At 48.9% G+C, this 21,123-nt stretch overlaps 1 protein-coding gene across 2 annotated transcripts in view; it reads right to left on the bottom strand.

The window, feature by feature from the left end:
* The window catches only part of cyp27c1 (cytochrome P450, family 27, subfamily C, polypeptide 1), a 31,337-nt gene extending 16,654 nt beyond the window's left edge, over positions 1 to 14,683 (bottom strand). For both annotated transcript variants that reach the window (XR_003874190.1, XM_029745085.1), the window contains exons 1-5: positions 14,097 to 14,683; positions 7,737 to 7,927; positions 4,753 to 4,952; positions 4,062 to 4,271; positions 2,415 to 2,578 (exon numbers count right to left, since the gene is read on the bottom strand). Coding sequence is in view for 1 of the 2 variants with exons in the window: in XM_029745085.1 (XP_029600945.1) it covers positions 2,415 to 2,578; positions 4,062 to 4,271; positions 4,753 to 4,952; positions 7,737 to 7,927; positions 14,097 to 14,399 (1,068 nt within the window). In the remaining variant the exon portion in view is untranslated. The remainder of the gene's footprint in view (positions 1 to 2,414; positions 2,579 to 4,061; positions 4,272 to 4,752; positions 4,953 to 7,736; positions 7,928 to 14,096) is intronic.
* Between the last annotated feature and the right edge of the window lie 6,440 nt (positions 14,684 to 21,123).

Genomic DNA, 21,123 nt, shown 5'->3' with positions numbered 1-21,123 from the left:
AGGGTTCATCCTGAGGTCAGCGTCCCAGAGGACATCACTAGCAGGGTTCATCCTGAGGTCAGCGTCCCAGAGGACATCACTAGCAGGGTTCATCCTGAGGTCAGCGTCCCAGCGAGGACATCACTAGCAGGGTTCATCCTGAGGTCAGCGTCCCAGAGGACACCACTAGCAGGGTTCATCCTGAGGTCAGCGTCCCAGAGGACATCACTAGCAGGGTTCATCCTGAGGTCAGCGTCCCAGAGGACATCACTAGCAGGGTTCATCCTGAGGTCAGCGTCCCAGAGGACACCACTAGCAGGGTTCATCCTGAGGTCAGCGTCCCAGAGGACATCACTAGCAGGGTTCATCCTGAGGTCAGCGTCCCAGAGGACATCACTAGCAGGGTTCATCCTGAGGTCGGCGTCCCAGACGGAATCACTAGCAGGGTTCATCCTGAGGTCAGCGTCCCAGACGGCATCACTAGCAGGGTTCATCCTGAGGTCAGCGTCCCAGAGGACATCACTAGCAGGGTTCATCCTGAGGTCAGCGTCCCAGAGGACACCACTAGCAGGGTTCATCCTGAGGTCAGCGTCCCAGAGGACACCACTAGCAGGGTTCATCCTGAGGTCAGCGTCCCAGAGGACACCACTAGCAGGGTTCATGCTGAGGTCAGCGTCCAGAGGACATCACTAGCAGGGTTCATCCTGAGGTCAGCGTCCCAGAGGACATCACTAGCAGGGTTCATCCTGAGGTCAGCGTCCCAGAGGACATCACTAGCAGGGTTCATCCTGAGGTCAGCGTCCCAGAGGACATCACTAGCAGGGTTCATCCTGAGGTCAGCGTCCCAGAGGACATCACTAGCAGGGTTCATCCTGAGGTCGGCGTCCCAGAGGACACCACTAGCAGGGTTCATCCTGAGGTCGGCGTCCCAGACGGAATCACTAGCAGGGTTCATCCTGAGGTCAGCGTCCCAGAGGACATCACTAGCAGGGTTCATCCTGAGGTCAGCGTCCCAGAGGACACCACTAGCAGGGTTCATCCTGAGGTCAGCGTCCCAGAGGACATCACTAGCAGGGTTCATCCTGAGGTCAGCGTCCCAGAGGACACCACTAGCAGGGTTCATCCTGAGGTCAGCGTCCCAGAGGACACCACTAGCAGGGTTCATCCTGAGGTCAGCGTCCCAGAGGACATCACTAGCAGGGTTCATCCTGAGGTCAGCGTCCCAGAGGACATCACTAGTACACGGAACCCAAGCCGGCTGTGCGTGTGCGCCATCGTGCATAAATGTATTTTGTCCCCATACACCAAACGCCATCACGGCACGCAGGTTAAAATATCGCTCGCGAGCAGTGTGGTCAGCCTTATAGGCTACTGCTCACCGTGTCCACCCCAGCCAGTAACATCTCCCCTACTGCTCACCGTGTCCACCCCAGCCAGTAACATCTCCTCTACTGCTCACCGTGTCCACCAGCATCATCCCCCCTACTGCTCACCGTGTCCACCCCAGCCAGTAACATCCCCCCTACTGCTCACCGTGTCCACCCCAGCCAGTAACATCCCCCTTACTGCTCACCGTGTCCACCAGCATCATCTCCCCTACTGCTCACCGTGTCCACCCCAGCCAGTAACATCCCCCCTACTGCTCACCGTGTCCACCAGCATCATCTCCCTCTCCCCTACTGCTCACCGTGTCCACCCCAGCCAGTAACATCTCCCCTACTGCTCACCGTGTCCACCCCAGCCAGTAACATCCCCCCTACTGCTCACCGTGTCCACCCCAGCCAGTAACATCTCCCCTACTGCTCACCGTGTCCACCCCAGCCAGTAACATCTCCCCTACTGCTCACCGTGTCCACCCCAGCCAGTAACATCTCCCCTACTGCTCACCGTGTCCACCCCAGCCAGTAACATCTCCCCTACTGCTCACCGTGTCCACCCCAGCCAGTAACATCTCCCCTACTGCTCACCGTGTCCACCCCAGTCAGTAACATCTCCCCTACTGCTCACCGTGTCCACCCCAGCCAGTAACATCTCCCCTACTGCTCACCGTGTCCACCAGCATCATCTCCCCTACTGCTCAACGTGTCCACCAGCATCATCTCCCCTACTGCTCACCGTGTCCACCAGCATCATCTCCCTCTCCCCTACTGCTCACCGTGTCCACCAGTAACATCTCCCTCTCCCCTACTGCTCACCGTGTCCACCAGCATCATCTCCCTCTCCCCTACTGCTCACCGTGTCCACCAGCATCATCTCCCTCTCCCCTACTGCTCACCGTGTCCACCAGCATCATCTCCCTCTCCCCTACTGCTCACCGTGTCCACCAGCATCATCTCCCTCTCCCCTACTGCTCACCGTGTCCACCAGCATCATCTCCCTCTCCCCTACTGCTCACCGTGTCCACCAGCATCATCTCCCTCTCCCCTACTGCTCACCGTGTCCACCCCAGCCAGTAACATCTCAGTCATGTTGGCGTAGATCTCCTCCAGGTTCATCTCTCTGGTCACCAGCATGTGAGTTAAAAGACCCCCCTGCACAGTCTCTCCTCGGGACACCAGATCCTGGATCTCCCCCAGACGCTTATCGACATGGATCTGGCCTGGGGGGGAGAGGGGGGGGTTAAGGTAACATATTGATCTCTAGTCCATAACAACAGTATAGGGTTCTACCTGGAACCCAAAAGGGTTCTACCTGGAACCAAAAAGTGTTCTACCTGGGACCAAAAAGTGTTCTACCTGGAACCAAAAAGTGTTCTACCTGGGACCAAAAGTGTTCTACCTGGGACCCAAAAGGGTTCTACCTGGGACCAAAAGGGTCCTACCTGGAACCAAAAGGGTCCTACCTGGAACCCAAAAGGGTTCTACCTGGAACCCAAAAGGGTTCTACCTGGGACCAAAAGGGTCCTACCTGGAACCCAAAAGGGTTCTACCTGGAACCCAAAAGGGTTCTACAAAGGGTTCTCCTGTGGGGAGAGCCAGACATACCAAAGTCAGAAGGGCACAGGAAGGAAGATGGTAGCAAAATGACCAAAACATGAGCATGCAATGCATGCGTTATATTTGTATGACATACAGAGGTTCCCGCCACCATTATAATCTAATCAGGAAGCAGATATGAGCGTTGTTGTTGGGCGTTTAACAAGCAAAGAACTGATATGGAGAGATAAATGGTGGAGAAAGGTCAAGGAAAGCTATTTTCATATAGAGGGAGAGGACTCTAGACGTTATGCAAAGACAGAAGCCTAAAGAGATAGGAATTTAGTCTTTTTCATGGAAGGGCTCAGTTCTGTTTACGTGTGGAATCAGGTCCTTCCATGGAAGGGCTCGGTTCTGTTACGTGTGGAATCAGGTCCTTCCATGGAAGGGCTCGGTTCTGTTACGTGTGGAATCAGGTCCTTCCATGGAAGGGCTCGGTTCTGTTTACGTGTGGAATCAGGTCCTTCCATGGAAGGGCTCGGTTCTGTTTACGTGTGGAATCAGGTCCTTCCATGGAAGGGCTCGGTTCTGTTTCCGTGTGGAATCAGGTCCTTCCATGGAAGGGCTCGGTTCTGTTTACGTGTGGAATCAGGTCCTTCCACGGAAGGGCTCGGTTCTGTTAGGTGTGGAATCAGGTCCTTCCATGGACCAGCTCGGCTTTGCTACTCTGTATTAAAGTCTATATTGAATTCACAAGTTCTTGTAAGAGTGTTATATTTTTGAGACAATTTTCCACGACAGTTACAGAAACACAAAAGTCTGAGGCTTTTAAAGGTCAAACACCCCGGGGGGGTAAACCACCACTCTGAGACTGTTAAAGGTCAAACACCCCGGGGGGGTAAACCACCACTCTGAGACTGTTAAAGGTCAAACACCCCGGGGGGGTAAATCACCAGTCTGAGGCTGTTAAAGGTCAAACACCCCGGGGGGGTAAACCACCACTCTGAGACTGTTAAAGGTCAAACACCCCGGGGGGGTAAACCACCACTCTGAGACTGTTAAAGGTCAAACACCCCGGGGGGGTAAACCACCACTCTGAGACTGTTAAAGGTCAAACACCCCGGGGGGGTAAACCACCGGTGGAAATGCAGCATCACCAAAACGTACTGAAACTGAAGAGTCCGTCCCAGGAGCTGCAGAACTCGTCCCAGGGTCTGGGGATGATGGTTCTGAGCCACTTAGGGATGGCTCCAGCGTACATGGTCATTTTAAAGGAACTAAACATCAGGTGCAGGGCTGCGATGTAGTCCTGGCTCTTCTGAGGAACCTCATTCTCCAAGCAGCCCAGACGGTCCTCGTACAAGATGGCTGCCATACCTGGAAGAAGAGGAAGGTAAAATGAACTTGAAGATAAATTGGGGTTTATTAGTTTAGCTGCCTGTGACAATTGGAAATGATGGCTGCCACACCTGTGATGTATTTTTGCACCCTCAATAACAGACTTACCACAGAGTCTGAACAGGTCCAGTATGTAGTCTACATGACCTCTAATATACTGGAGTAGTAACTGACCTGTCACCCATCCTGTACCCACTACCCATCCTCCCTGTACCCACTACCCACCCTCCCTGTACCCACTACCCATCCTCCCTGTACCCACTACCCACCCTCCCACTACCCATCCTCCCTGTACCCACTACCCATCCTCCCTGTACCCACTACCCACCCTCCCTGTACCCACTACCCACCCTCCCTGTACCCACTACCCACCCTCCCTGTACCCACTACCCATCCTCCCTGTACCCACTACCCATCCTCCCTGTACCCACTACCCATCCTCCCTGTACCCACTACCCACCTTCCATTGCGTATTTGAAAAACAGATCGTTAATATTGAGCACGGTGAGTCCGTCTGTCTGCTGTCTCCTCAGCGTAACCACTCTCTTCACCAGGTCCCCCACCACAGCATTCACATCGTCAGAGAACTGAGCCACGTCCTTCGGTCTCATGATCAGCTGACGGAGGACGCTGCGCATCTTTAACCAGTCCTCACCCTCCCTGCAGAGAGAGAGAGAGAGAAAGGTAGAGAAGGTCAGAGACAATGATCAGCTGACGCAGGACGCTGTGCATCTTTAACCAGTCCTCACCCTCCCTGCAGAGAGAGAGAGAGAGGAAGGTAGAGAAGGTCAGAGACAATGATCAGCTGACGCAGGACGCTGTGCATCTTTAACCAGTCCTCACCCTCCCTGCAGAGAGAGAGAGAGAAAGGTAGAGAAGGTCAGAGACAATGATCAGCTGACGGAGGACGCTGTGCATCTTTAACCAGCCCTCACCCTCCCTGCAGAGAGAGAGAGAGAAAGGTAGAGAAGGTCAGAGACAATGATCAGCTGACGGAGGACGCTGCGCATCTTTAACCAGTCCTCACCCTCCCTGCAGAGAGAGAGAGAGAGGAAGGTAGAGAAGGTCAGAGACAATGATCAGCTGACGCAGGACGCTGTGCATCTTTAACCAGTCCTCACCCTCCCTGCAGAGAGAGAGAGAGAGAAAGGTAGAGAAGGTCAGAGACAATGATCAGCTGACGCAGGACGCTGCGCATCTTTAACCAGTCCTCACCCTCCCTGCAGAGAGAGAGAGAGAGAAAGGTAGAGAAGGTCAGAGACAATGATCAGCTGACGCAGGACGCTGTGCATCTTTAACCAGTCCTCACCCTCCCTGCAGAGAGAGAGAGAGAGGAAGGTAGAGAAGGTCAGAGACAATGATCAGCTGACGCAGGACGCTGTGCATCTTTAACCAGTCCTCACCCTCCCTGCAGAGAGAGAGAGAGAGAAAGGTAGAGAAGGTCAGAGACAATGATCAGCTGACGGAGGACGCTGTGCATCTTTAACCAGCCCTCACCCTCCCTGCAGAGAGAGAGAGAGAAAGGTAGAGAAGGTCAGAGACAATGATCAGCTGACGGAGGACGCTGCGCATCTTTAACCAGTCCTCACCCTCCCTGCAGAGAGAGAGAGAGAGGAAGGTAGAGAAGGTCAGAGACAATGATCAGCTGACGCAGGACGCTGTGCATCTTTAACCAGTCCTCACCCTCCCTGCAGAGAGAGAGAGAGAGAAAGGTAGAGAAGGTCAGAGACAATGATCAGCTGACGCAGGACGCTGCGCATCTTTAACCAGTCCTCACCCTCCCTGCAGAGAGAGAGAGAGAGAAAGGTAGAGAAGGTCAGAGACAATGATCAGCTGACGCAGGACGCTGTGCATCTTTAACCAGTCCTCACCCTCCCTGCAGAGAGAGAGAGAGAGAAAGGTAGAGAAGGTCAGAGACAATGATCAGCTGACGCAGGACGCTGTGCATCTTTAACCAGTCCTCACCCTCCCTGCAGAGAGAGAGAGAGAAAGGTAGAGAAGGTCAGAGACAATGATCAGCTGACGGAGGACGCTGTGCATCTTTAACCAGTCCTCACCCTCCCTGCAGAGAGAGAGAGAGAAAGGTAGAGAAGGTCAGAGACAATGATCAGCTGACGCAGGACGCTGTGCATCTTTAACCAGTCCTCACCCTCCCTGCAGAGAGAGAGAGAGAGAAAGGTAGAGAAGGTCAGAGACAATGATCAGCTGACGCAGGACGCTGTGCATCTTTAACCAGTCCTCACCCTCCCTGCAGAGAGAGAGAGAGAAAGGTAGAGGTCAGAGACAATGATCAGCTGACGCAGGACGCTGCGCATCTTTAACCAGTCCTCACCCTCCCTGCAGAGAGAGAGAGAGAGGAAGGTAGAGAAGGTCAGAGACAATGATCAGCTGACGCAGGACGCTGCGCATCTTTAACCAGTCCTCACCCTCCCTGCAGAGAGAGAGAGAGAGAAAGGTAGAGAAGGTCAGAGACAATGATCAGCTGACGGAGGACGCTGCGCATCTTTAACCAGTCCTCACCCTCCCTGCAGAGAGAGAGAGAGAAAGGTAGAGAAGGTCAGAGACAATGATCAGCTGACGCAGGACGCTGCGCATCTTTAACCAGTCCTCACCCTCCCTGCAGAGAGAGAGAGAGAGAGAAAGGTAGAGAAGGTCAGAGACAATGATCAGCTGACGGAGGACGCTGTGCATCTTTAACCAGTCCTCACCCTCCCTGCAGAGAGAGAGAGAGAAAGGTAGAGAAGGTCAGAGACAATGATCAGCTGACGCAGGACGCTGCGCATCTTTAACCAGTCCTCACCCTCCCTGCAGAGAGAGAGAGAGAGAGAGAAAGGTAGAGAAGGTCAGAGACAACTAAAAGGTTTCCCAGAAATCCCAGGTTGGGGAAGATTCCCGGGATCAGTAAAGATATCAGCAGGCCCCAACAAACATAAAATGTTGTTGTTGTAATTTTACAATAACGAATTAATACAAAAAGGTCAGAAATGTTTTGTATTTGTTGATAAAAAATTAGTTCATATAAAAGGATAAGAATTAATAAATCAATATAAATACAAGGATATTTTAACGGGGATAAATAGAAAAATAGGTGAGGCATTGAAAAAAAGGTTAAAAGGGTGTTAATTTCATAGAGTCAAGTTTTTAAAAGAGTAACAAATAAGAATTGATTGAGATGGTAATGTGACATTAGTGGTTTTACGGAACAATATGTACGAGCTACAGAGCTCTGAGAAACAGATTCTTCACTTGTCAAACATCCCGTTTTTTGTTCCTATGTCCACTGTTGATGATTCTACGCAAAATATTCATTACAACTAACTGAAGTCGATATTACTTCTCCCTGTGAATCATTTCTAGATTTTCTCTCCTTTCAAAAAAAGGGGGTATAACATTTTTTTGTGTCCCCATGATGGTCACAGGTCGAAGTTCAGAGGTCAGACTCACGCTGAGATAAGTCCGGTAGATCGGCCCCTGAGGTCGCGGTACTCCTTCCAGGACTCCATGTTGCCTCTCTGCGGGGCCACACCTTCCGTCCTCAGCACCTCGGCAACCAGATCCCGCCCTGCGATAGACACAACCAGCTGGGGGCCGAAACGAGACTTAAAGATCTTTCCATACTTCTGAGAGTGTTCCATCTGGGGGGAGACAGAGAGAGAGGAACCTCGCTGTTAACATCCTGTCTGGGATGTGCTGTCAACATCCTGTCTGGGATGTGCTGTCAACATCCTGTCTGGGATTTGCTGTCAACATCCTGTCTGGGATTTGCTGTCAACATCCTGTCTGGGATTTGCTGTCAACATCCTGTCTGGGATTTGCTGTCAACATCCTGTCTGGGATGTGCTGTCAACATCCTGTCTGGGATGTGCTGTCAACATCCTGTCTGGGATGTGCTGTCAACATCCTGTCTGGGATGTGCTGTCAACATCCTGTCTGGGATGTGCTGTCAACATCCTGTCTGGGATTTGCTGTCAACATCCTGTCTGGGATTTGCTGTCAACATCCTGTCTGGGATTTGCTGTCAACATCCTGTCTGGGATTTCCTGTCAACATCCTGTCTGGGATTTGCTGTCAACACCCTGTCTGGGATTTGCTGTCAACACCCTGTCTGGGATTTGCTGTCAACATCCTGTCTGGGATTTGCTGTCAACACCATGTCTGGGATTTGCTGTCAACACCATGTCTGGGATGTGCTGTCAACATCCTGTCTGGGATGTGCTGTCAACATCCTGTCTGGGATGTGCTGTCATAATCCTGTCTGGGATGTGCTGTCAACATCCTGTCTGGGATGTGCTGTCAACATCCTGTCTGGGATGTGCTGTCAACATCCTGTCTGGGATGTGCTGTCAACACCATGTCTGGGATTTGCTGTCAACATCCTGTCTGGGATTTGCTGTCAACATCCTGTCTGGGATTTGCTGTCAACACCATGTCTGGGATTTGCTGTCAACATCCTGTCTGGGATTTGCCATTTAGGGGTTTAAGCCTATAGAATGTGATGCCTGTTTTGATCTGTTTTGATCTGGAGTCACACTAAACTTCCCTGTAGCTCAGTTGGTAGAGCATGGTGTTTGCAACACCAGGGTTGTGGGTTCGATTCCCACGGGGGGCCAGTACGAAAAAATGTAAATAAAAATGTATGAAATGTATGCATTCACTACTGTAAGTCGCTCTGGATAAGAGCGTCTGCTAAATGACAAAAAAAAAAAAAAAACTAATCCTCATGTCTCTCCATCTCACAGAGTTTGGCAGCGGGGAGTTTGGCAGCGGGGAGTTTGGCAGCGGGGAGTTTGGCAGCGGGGAGTTTGGCAGCGGGGAGTTTGGCAGCGGGGAGTTTGGCAGCGGGGAGTTTGGCAGCGGGGAGTTTGGCAGCGGGGAGTTTGGCAGCGGGGGTTTGGCAGCGGGGGGTTTGGCAGCGGGGAGTTTGGCAGCGGGGAGTTTGGCAGCGGGGGGTTTGGCAGCGGGGGGTTTGGCAGCGGGGGGTTTGGCAGCGGGGGGTTTGGCAGCGGGGGGTTTGGCAGCGGGGGTTTGCCAACGCAGCACAGAGAGACCTGGCACCAGGCTACCCAGATATAGACAGGCAGTGTTACTAGGTTACATTCAGAAATCATGGAGGGTCACTAAACCAATCTTTCACTCTATTGCTCTCTATCCCCTTTATCGCTGTGTGGAACGACACATGTAACTGGGACTTATTGCCCTAACACCATATCCCTAACACCATTTCCCTAACACCATATCCCTAACACCATATCCCTAACACCATATCCCTAACACCATTTCCCTAACACCATATCCCTAACACCATATCCCTAACACCATATCCTAACACCATATCCCTAACACCATACCCCTAACACCATATCCCTAACACCATATCCCTAACACCATTTCCCTAACACCATTCCCCTAACACCATATCCTAACACCATATCCTAACACCATATCCTAACACCATATCCCTAACACCATATCCCTAACACCATATCCCTAACACCATATATCCCTAACACCATCTCCTAACACCATCTCCTAACACCATCTCCTAACACCATCTCCTAGCACCATATCCCTAGCACCATATCCCTAACACCATATCCCTAACACCATATCCTAACACCATTTCCCTAACACCATTTTCCTAACACCATTTCCCTCGCACCATTTCCCTAACACCTATTGAGTAATGGTTCCATTTCCCTAACACCATTTCCCTAACACCATTTCCTAACACCATATCCCTAACACCATATCCCTAACACCATATCCCTAGCACCATATCTCTAACACCATCCCCTAACACCATTTCCCTAACACCATTTCCCTAGCACCATATCCCTAACACCATTTCCCTAGCACCATTTCCCTAGCACCATTTCCCTAGCACCATTTCCCTAGCACCATATCCCTAACACCATTTCCCTAACACCATTTCCCTAACACCATTTCCCTAGCACCATATCCCTAACACCATTTCCCTAGCACCATATCCCTAACACCATTTCCCTAACACCATTCCCCTAACACCATATCCTAACACCATATCCTAACACCATATCCCTAACACCATATCCCTAACACCATATCCCTAACACCATATATCCCTAACACCATCTCCTAACACCATCTCCTAACACCATCTCCTAGCACCATATCCCTAGCACCATATCCCTAACACCATATCCCTAACACCATATCCTAACACCATTTCCCTAACACCATATCCCTAACACCTATTAAGTAATGGTTCCATTTCCCTAACATGGTGATGGTTATGCAACACCCCCCCACACTACTTCTGATTGGCTATTCAAAATGTCACCGCCCCCCCAAAGGAGGGGCACTGGGACACACATCTTTGTCCTCAAGCTCCGGCACAAACGCCCCAAAGGAAGTACCGAAACAGGCACAAACGCCCCAAAGGAAGTACCGAAACAGCTGTTCTCATGTCCACATGGATTCATTCAGCACACAACCAGCTCTCTAAAGGAAGTATATTTTCACCAAACAATGAGCACTGTAACCTGTATGTCTACAGTAGCCTAGTTGTGTTATTGACCAGGTAGAAGGCTTCTTCTTCCATTAGACTGAACTGAAGTACATGAGTTATAGTAGACAGAACAACAACCTGCATTAACAGTGTGGTAATACAGAACACATGTTTTCCTATTGACTACCAGGTAACAATGTGCTGTCTGTCTTCTTCAATGGGGAGTTATAGTAGACAGACCAGTCTGGCCTGTTTTACAGACACCTTCAGGTCTAGACAGACGGGTAAACCTCTAGGTAAACCTCTAGACAGACAGACCGGTAAACCTCTAGACAGACGGGTAAACCTCTAGACAGACAGGTAAACCTCTAGACAGACAGGTAAACCTCTAGACAGACAGGTAGACCTCTAGGTAAACCTCTAGACAGACAGGTAGACCTCTAGGTAAATCTCTAGACAGACAGGTAGACCTCTAGGTAAACCTCTAGACAGACGGGTAAACCTCTAGACAGACGGGTAAACCTCTAGACAGACAGACGGGTAAACCTCTAGACAGACAGACGTGTAAACCTCCAGACAGACAGGTAAACCTCTAGACAGACGGGTAAACCTCTCTAGACAGACGGGTAAACCTCTAGACAGACAGACGGGTAAACCTCTAGACAGACAGACGGGTAAACCTCTAGACAGACAGATGGGTAAACCTCTAGACAGACAGACGGGTAAAACCTCTAGACAGACAGACGGGTAAAACCTCTAGACAGACAGACGGGTAAACCTCTAGACAGACAGACGGGTAAACCTCTAGACAGACGGGTAAACCTCTAGACAGACGGTTAACAAAGACAGACGGGTAAACCTCTAGACAGACGGGTAAACCTCTAGACAGACAGACGGGTAAACCTCTAGACAGACAGACGGGTAAACCTCTAGACAGACAGACGGGTAAACCTCTAGACAGACAGACAGGTAAACCTCTAGACAGACAGACAGGTAAACCTCTCTAGACAGACGGGTAAACCTCTCTAGACAGACGGGTAAACCTCTCTAGACAGACGGGTAAACCTCTCTAGAGAGACGGGTAAACCTCTCTAGAGAGACGGGTAAACCTCTAGACAGACGGGTAAACCTCTAGACAGACGGGTAAACCTCTAGACAGACGGGTAAACCTCCAGACAGACAGGTAAACCTCTAGACAGACGGGTAAACCTCTAGATAGACGGGTAAACCTCTAGACAGACGGGTAAAACTCTAGACAGACGGGTAAACCTCCAGACAGACGGGTAAACCTCTAGACAGACGGGTAAACCTCCAGACAGACGGGTAAACCTCTAGACAGACGGGTAAACCTCTAGACAGACGGGTAAACCTCTAGACAGACAGACGGGTATACCTCTAGACAGACAGACGGGTATACCTCTAGACAGACAGACGGGTAAACCTCTAGACAGACAGACGGGTAAACCTCTAGACAGACAGACGGGTAAACCTCAGGTGACATGGAGGAAGGAACAGGGAAAGGGAAAGTCAGTGTGGGTTAGGGTTAGTCAGTGTGGGTTAGGGTTAGGGTTAGTCAGTGTGGGTTAGGGTTAGTCAGTGTGGGTTAGGGTTAGTCAGTGTGGGTTAGGGTTAGGGTTAGTCAGTGTGGGGTAGGGTTAGTCAGTGTGGGTTAGGGTTAGTCAGTGTGGGTTAGGGTTAGGGTTAGTCAGTGTGGGTTAGGGTTAGTCAGTGTGGGTTAGGGTTAGTCAGTGTGGGTTAGGGTTAGTCAGTGTGGGGTAGGGTTAGTCAGTGTGGGGTAGGGTTAGTCAGTGTGGGGTAGGGTTAGTCAGTGTGGGTTAGGGTTAGTCAGTGTGGGTTAGGGTTAGTCAGTGTGGGTTAGGGTTAGTCAGTGTGGGTTAGGTTAGTCAGTGTGGGGTAGGGTTAGTCAGTGTGGGTTAGGGTTAGTCAGTGTGGGTTAGGGTTAGTCAGTGTGGGTTAGGGTTAGTCAGTGTGGGTTAGGGTTAGTCAGTGTGGGTTAGGGTTAGTCAGTGTGGGTTAGGGTTAGTCAGTGTGGGTTAGGGTTAGTCAGTGTGGGTTAGGGTTAGTCAGTGTGGGTTAGGGTTAGTCAGTGTGGGTTAGGGTTAGTCAGTGTGGGTTAGGGTTAGTCAGTGTGGGTTAGGGTTAGTCAGTGTGGGTTAGGGTTAGTCAGTGTGGGTTAGGGTTAGTCAGTGTGGGTTAGGGTTAGTCAGTGTGGTTAGGGTTAGGGTTAGTCAGTGTGGGTTAGGGTTAGGGTTAGTCAGTGTGGGTTAGGGTTAGTCAGTGTGGGTTAGGGTTAGTCAGTGTGGGTTAGGGTTAGTCAGTGTGGGTTAGGGTTAGTCAGTGTGGGTTAGGGTTAGTCAGTGTGGGTTAGGGTTAGGGTTAGTCAGTGTGGGTTAGGGTTAGGGCTAGTCAGTGTGGGTTAGGGTTAGTCAGTGTGGGTTAGGGTTAGTCAGTGTGGGTTAGGGTTAGTCAGTGTGGGTTAGGGTTAGGATGAGTTGGTTTATAACGCGAACGTCCAGCAAACCAAAAGGTTACGAGTTTAGATTTCATCACGGATAACTTTAGCAATTTAGCTAATTATCTACTTTAGTTATTTTGCATGTTAGGTAACCCTCCCCCTAACTTTAATAACCCTTTAACCTAACTCATAACCCTAACCTTAACCTTAACCCATAGACTAGCTAACGTTAACCCCCTGGCTTTAATAACCCTTCCCCCTAACTCATAACCCTAACCTTAACCTTAACCCATAGCCTAGCTAACGTTAACCATAACACATTGGAAAAAGTAATATATATATATCATACGTTTTGCAAATTCATAACATTTTGTTACAAATTGCACTTTTCCCCCAATATAAACTACTGTAAAAAGTACAACTATATAAGAAACTCAACGAGAAAAGGCGTGTTTGACGGTGGTCTCTGTGCAGGAAAACACGTTCAGACAGCGGAAGATCATCATTTAGGATACAAATAATTATTTCTAAAATGTGGTAGTAATTTATCCTACAGACAGACAAAAACAATCATCCCAAAAACACATTGTGTTTGTCATTCAGGTTGAAAACTAAATGTTTGATGATGTGATGATAATGACATTGGACGGAGGAAGAAAATAGTCAAATCAGTTGATCTAATAAAATGGTCCCAGACAATACTATTGTTCCTGACAAAATGACTAACATTTATTTCTGTTGATAAAAGTTTTTTCCAAAGAAACTAACAAAATGCCAAAAAATGCCCATCGTTGCAAAATCACGGAAATATTCAATCCAAAACAAAAGCTAAGTAACCGACCTGTATCTCGTGGATTCTACTGAAACCGTCCCGGTAGAAGAACTCCACCAGGTTGCTGAAGGCGCTCGGTCCCGGCATCTCTTTCAGACTCTTGATCCGGGTCTCCTTACCGACCACGTCCGCCCCGGTCCCCGGTGTGATCAAACCCTCCGGGAAAGTCTCTTCTCCGGTCGCGCAGATCCGGAGCGACTCGCTGGTTGCAGATTTGAGCAGCGCAGGAGAATTACTGACAAACCTCTCATTGAACACTTCTCCCAAAACTCTCCTGCAGCTCAGATGAAGGATTATATTCTGAAGTGCCATTTTGTAGTTTTTAAAGTTGGAATGATCTTGTAGACTGTCTCTTTTGATGCAAGAAAATGACTTGCAGGGGGAGAAAGTCACAACAACAACAAGAAGAATATCCAAACCGGTCTGTTAATAAAACACGAATCAATTCAACATCTGCTTTGCGACAGAAATGCCTGTCCCGGGCACGTCAGACCGGCTCGACTCCCGAATGGACTGAGATTACTGGACTCGGTACTGAGAGGAGAAACAACTGTCTTTTAAAGAAAAGTTTATGTAACCCTCGGACTGGAAGACGATTGGATGTTCAGGGCTCGGGGAGGGAGAGAGAGGGGGAGGGAGAGAGAGGGAGAGAGGGAGAGAGGGTTCATGTCCGGTTGTGGGCGTTCCAACCCCAGGAGAGGGAGAGAGGGAGGGGGAGAGGGAGGGGGAGAGGAAGAGAGGTAGGGGGAGAGGGGGGGGAGAGGGGGAGGGAGAGACAGAGAGAGGGAGAGCGAGACAGAGAGAGGGAGAGAGAGAGAGAGAGGGAGAGAGAGGAGGAGAGAGGGAGAGAGAGAGGGAGAGAGAGGGGGAGGGAGAGAGAGAGAGGAAGAGGAAGAGGAAGAGAGAGAGAGAGGGAGAGAGAGAGAGAGGGAGGGAGAGAGGGAGGGCAGAGTGGAACACAACTTGCCAAAAAAAAACAATTCCACTTCACTGATAAATGAACAGGTGTCTGGGGGGGAGTAAGACCTTGTTTGACATTTGACCTAATCTCAGTTAGACTAAGACTTGTTATAAATCCTGCTATATTAGACCGAGGTGAAAAACAACCCCTGAAGGAGGCTCTTAATTAAATAGTATTTATCAGGCACATGTTCCTTCCTTTCTCTCTCTCTCTCTCTGTCTCTCTCTTTCTCTGTCTCTTTCTCTGTCTCTCTCCTCTCTCTCTGTCTCTCTCTCTCTCTGTCTCTCTGTCTCTCTCTCTCTCTGTCTCTCTCTCTCTCTCTCTCTCTCGCTCTCTCTCCTCCTCTCTCTTCTCTCTCTCTCCCTCGTCTCTCTCTCTCTCTCTCTATCTCTCTCTCTCCCCTCTCTCTGTCTCTCTCTCTCCCTCTCTCTGTCTCTCTCCCTCTCTCTCTCTCTTCTCTCTCTCTCTCCTCTCTCTCTCCTCCTCTGTCTTCTCTCTCTCGTCTCTCTCTCCTCTCTGTCTCTTCTCTCTCTCTCTCTCTCTCTCTCTCTCTCTCTCTGTCTCTCTGTCTCTCTCTCTCTCTCTCTCTCTCTCTCTCTCTCTCTCTCTCTCACTCTCTCTCTCTCTCTGTGTCTATGTGTTCAACAACTGAATAAACATTGAGCCCCACAACTATGAAGACAGTGATACATGTGTTGTTGTTTTGGCTCTGGACTACAGCATTTTGGATTGGAAATTGATATCGTTTTAGAAATTACAGCAGTTTTTCTAAATTTCTACATTAATGTGGAGGCTACCGTGATTACAGATAATTCTGGATTAAAAGTGAATAGTGATGAGTGAGAAAAGTAACAGACGCACAAATATCAAAACCCCCCAAAACATGCAAACCTCCCCTTTAAGTGTAATGGTGAGAGGTCAGCATGTCTTGAGGTGAGAGGTTAACATGTCTTAGGGTGAGAGGTCAGCATGTCTTGAGGTGAGAGGTCAGCATGTCTTGAGGTGAGAGGTCAGCATGTCTTGAGGTGAGAGGTTAACATGTCTTAGGGTGAGAGGTCAGCATGTCTTGAGGTGAGAGGTTAACATGTCTTAGGGTGAGAGGTCAGCATGTCTTGAGGTGAGAGGTCAGCATGTCTTGAGGTGAGAGGTCAGCATGTCTTGAGGTGAGAGGTCAGCATGTCTTGAGGTGAGAGGTCAGCATGTCTTGAGGTGAGAGGTCAGCATGTCTTGAGGTGAGAGGTCAGCATGTCTTGAGGTGAGAGGTTAACATGTCTTAGGGTGAGAGGTCAGCATGTCTTGAGGTGAAAGGTCAGCATGTCTTAGGGTTATGATATTTGTATGTATGAAGTTTGATGTAATCATTGTGTGCTACAAATATAGAGCCAAATACTTTACTACTTTAATACACATATAAGTGAAATTGTCCCAATTTGTCCCCCTAAAATGGGGGAACTATACACAAAAAGCACTGTAATTTCTAAACTGTTCTCCCGATATGGATGAAAACACCCGTCACGTTAAAGCTAACAGTCTGACCTTTAACCTCATAGTCATTGTGTCATTTCAAATCCAAAGCGCCGGAGTACCGAGCCAAAAACAACAACACAACACGTGTCACAGTGGTTAAACAGATCATCATAACTTCCATCGATGCCGTCGTTAAGGACGTCTTCCACGAGTTGTTTTGTCCAAACGTCTTTTCTTACCCTGCATGCATCGCTTCCAAGTTCTCAGAAGTTAACTCAATTTCTCCTGCGAAGATAAACGAATTAGCAGCTAATTCAATTTCTTCTGTTACGAAAGACTAATTAAAAGCGAATTAAAAGAGTTCTTTGAAAGGTGTATTTTTCCTGGGAGTCGGTAAGAGGTGACGAGGGGAGCACGTGGAGGGAGGGAGGGGGAGATGGATGGGGGCTTTGTTTTGGTATTAACCCGGGGTATAGTCCTCCTCGAGGAGGATTGGTAGCCCCCTCAGCCCCTCTCCTCAGCCTCTCTCCTCATCCTCTCTCCTCAGCCTCTCTCCTCAGCCTCTCTCCTCAGCCCTCTCCTCATCCTCTCTCCTCAGCCTCTCTCCTCATCCTCTCTCCTCAGCCCCTCTCCTCATCCCCCCTCCTCATCCTCTCTCCTCATCCTCTCTCCTCAGCCCCTCTCCTCATCCTCTCTCCTCATCCTCAGCCCCTCTCCTCAGCCTCTCTCCTCATCCTCTCTCCTCAGCCTCTCTCCTCAGCCCCTCAGCCTCTCTCCTCAGCCCCTCAGCCTCTCTCCTCTTCCTCTCTCCTCAGCCCCTCTCCTCAGCCCCTCTCCTCATCCCCCCTCCTCATCCTCTCTCCTCATCCTCAGCCCCTCTCCTCAGTCTCTCTCCTCATCTCCCCCTCAGCCACTCTCCTCATCCTCTCTCCTCAGCCCCTCTCCTCAGCCCCTCTCCTCATCCTCTCTCCTCATCTCCCCCTCAGTCCCTCTCCTCAGCCTCTCTCCTCAGCCTCTCTCCTCATCTCCCCCTCAGCCACTCTCCTCAGCCCCTCTCCTCAGCCCCTCTCCTCAGCCTCTCTCCTCAGCCTCTATTCTCATCTCCCCCTCAGCCTCTCTCCTCAGCCCTCTCCTCATCCTCTCTCCTCAGCCCCTCTCCTCAGCCCCTCTCCTCAGCTCTTCTCCTCAGTCCTCTCTCCTCAGCCCCTCTCCTCAGCCTCTCTCCTCATCCTCTCTCCTCAGCCTCTCTCCTCATCCTCTCTCCTCAGCCTCTCTCCTCAGCCCCTCTCCTCAGCCTCTCTCCTCAGCCCCTCTCCTCAGCCCCTCTCCTCAGCCTCTCTCCTCAGCCCCTCTCCTCAGCCCCTCTCCTCAGCCTCTCTCCTCAGTCCTCTCTCCTCATCCTCTCTCCTCAGCCTCTCTCCTCAGCCTCTCTCCTCAGCCTCTCTCCTCAGCCCCTCTCCTCAGCCTCTCTCCTCAGCCTCTCTCCTCAGCTCTCTCTTCAGCCCAAGAGGCGTCACTACAGTCCCTGGTTCGAATCCAGGCTGTATCACATCCGGCTGTGATTGGGAGTCCCATAGGGCGGCGCCATTGGCGAAAATCTGATATCAACTTTGGAGGGGACAATTACATGAAATTTTCTCAAGAGCAATTCCTAAGGGGGACACCAAAAAGTAATGCTGTAACACATAGCCTACATTGTAATATGGTAAATGTATATTGAGGAACCAAAGAAATAAGGTGTTTGTCGTACTCCTAACTACCGATACCCAAAACTACACAACTAATCACAACAGCAATACCATTGCCTTTAACAAATCTTAGTTCAGTCACCAGTTTAAGTTGAGAGTGGGGGTATCCATGGCATTTTCCAATTATGTTCCTATTTTACAAGTCAAAAAAATGGAGAACCTTTCATAATGTTGCCAAACAAAGACTCAACAAACTTACCTGAGACTCCCTGTCTCTGCCAGTCTGTCCCTGTCTCTGCCAGTCTGTCCCTGTCTCTGCCAGTCTGTCCCTGCCTATCTGTCCCCAACTCTGCTGTCTGTGTGCCATCTGTTGCCTGCTCTGCCTAATGACATCATTGTGAAACATTTCCATTAGAATTTCATTTCTTTCTTATGAACATTTTATCAACTAGTCTTTGAGATATTAGGCTACTAGGGTTCTTACTTTGCGTTTTGGTGTATTGAAAAATACTCTGATGTCCGTCTTTTATTTTTCTGCCATTTTTCTACCTGGCTGGCTGGCTGGCTGGCTGGCTGGCTGGCTGGCTGGCTACACACACAGTGTGTAGGTTATTTACAGTAGGAGATGGGCTTCTATCATCTTCAATCATTCTATTTGGGCTTCGATCTAAAAGGTAGCTAGCAAATGTGAAACGGATTAAAATGACTAGAGTTGACAGCTGTATGAGTTCACCATTTACACAACATATGCTGCAACCTTTTGTAATTTTAATAGTTTGTTTCATATTGGCTGGCTTCCAACAATAGCTGAATTTGCAAAGCTAGCGAGCACCAATTCAGTTTCAGTGGTGTTTGCTATAATCTTTGCTACCCGGGTTAAATAAAGGTGAAATAAAATAAATAAATAAAAGTTCACTTGCGACAATTTAGCTTTTGCAACGAGACCATTAAATATATTTAAGACAATGGTAGAACAGAGTGTAGTGCTGTTCAGTTTGGATTTCAGTTTATCGCTAACCTTATCACAGGGACTTTGAAGCACTAACTTACATCATCTGCATGCTGATTCCATCTTTGACGACGCCACATAAATGTGGTACTAGCTAGCTTAATAGTTAATATTTGCGCGCTAGCTCTGCATATTCAGCTAGTGTGTGTGCGCGATTGACTGGATTAACCTCACATCAGTTACGTTCATTGAGTGCCTTTCAGACAGTAGATACGACCCCTCTGTTACCTTGCCAACTAAGGAACTGGCAGTGGATCAAACCATTGTGAGGCAAAAGGTGGGGGGGTTGCAATCTTTTGAAACTTAAAAACGTGCTATTAAGTGTCTATAATCAGCACAATTGCTTTCATTGCGTATTATTAATATTATTTAAATTACATAGTTATGTTTCAGTGATATATTGGGGGGGGACAAATCATATTTTTCCCAGGATGGGGGGGTCGTCCCCCCCCCGTCCCCCCCGGGATTTCCGCCCCTGGGCGGAGCACAATTGGCCCAGCGTCGTCCGGGTTTGGCCGGGGTAGTCCGTCATTGTAAATAAGAATTTGTTCTTAAATTACTTGCTTAGTTAAAATAAAGAAATAAAAAAATATATATATTTTTTAAATGAAGCTGGTTGAGAGAATTCCAAGAGTTTGCAAAGCCGTCAAGGCAAAGGGTAGCTACTTTGAAGAACCTAAAATCAAAAATATATTATGATTTATTTAACACTTTTTTGGTTACTACATGATTCCATATGTGTTATTTCATAGTTTTGATGTCTTCACTATTATTCTACAATGTAGAAAATAGTAGAAAATAAATTAAGAAAAACCCTTTGAATGAGTAGGTGTTTCCACATTTTTCCACTGGTACATCTTAAATGACCTTGTTGTTGTGAATTTGATTATATCATCTTGCAGTCTAGTCAGGAGATTATGGGACACGACCCCAAACTAGGACGAAGGAACATGCCACTTTCAGATAGGGTATATATTTGAGACCTCTCAGAATAGGACAGTCCGGATTATTCTTATCACACCTTGATGAACTGAAACGGCTCAAGGTGGAAACACCTGAGATTAATTTAGATCAAGTTTAATCTGTCTTTCATCCCTTAACCGCTCTTAACCGGTCAAGAAACCAGCAGTCTGAGCCAAAACAAAAAGTCCTCAGGAAAAAGTGGATCATAAAATAGAGGAGGTCAGGAAGTGCAGCTCAGTTTCCACCTCATTTTGTGGGCAGTGTTGCACATAGCCTGTCTTCTCTTGAGAGCCAGGTCTGCCTTCAGCAGCCTCTCTCAATAGCAAGGCTATGCTCACTGAGTCTGTACATAGTCAAAGATTTCCTTAAGTTTGGGTCAGTCACAGTGGTCAGGTATTCTGCCACTGTGTTCTCTCTGTTTAGGGACAAATAGCATTCTAGTTTGCTCAGTTTTTTGGTAAAATCTTTCCAATGTGTCAAGTAATTATCTTTTTGTTTTCTCATGATTTGGTTGGTGTCTAATTGTGTTGATGTCCTGGGGCTCTGTGGGGTCTGTTTGTGTTTGTGAACAGAGCTCCAGGACCAGCTTGCTTAGGGGACTCTTCTCCAGGTTCATCTCTCTGTAGGTGATGGCTTTGTGGGGTGTGTTTGTGTTTGTGAACAGAGCCCCAGGACCAGCTTGCTTAGGGGACTCTTCTCCAGGTTCATCTCTCTGTAGGTGATGGCTCTGTGGGGTCTGTTTGTGTTTGTGAACAGAGCCCCAGGACCAGCTTGCTTAGGGGCCTCTTCTCCAGGTTCATCTCTCTGTAGGTGATGGCTTTGTTATGGAAGGTTTGGGAATCACTTCCTTTTAGGTGGTTGTAGAATTTAACGTCTCTTTTCTGGATTTTGATCATTAGCGGGTATCGGCCTAATTCTGCTCTGCATTATCTGGTGTTTTACGTTGTA

Source organism: Salmo trutta, unplaced genomic scaffold (genome assembly GCF_901001165.1).
Source record: "Salmo trutta unplaced genomic scaffold, fSalTru1.1, whole genome shotgun sequence".
Taxonomy (NCBI): domain Eukaryota; kingdom Metazoa; phylum Chordata; class Actinopteri; order Salmoniformes; family Salmonidae; genus Salmo; species Salmo trutta.
The sequence above is the reverse complement of the archived record's forward strand: the minus strand, read 5'-3'. Positions and strand labels throughout refer to the sequence as shown.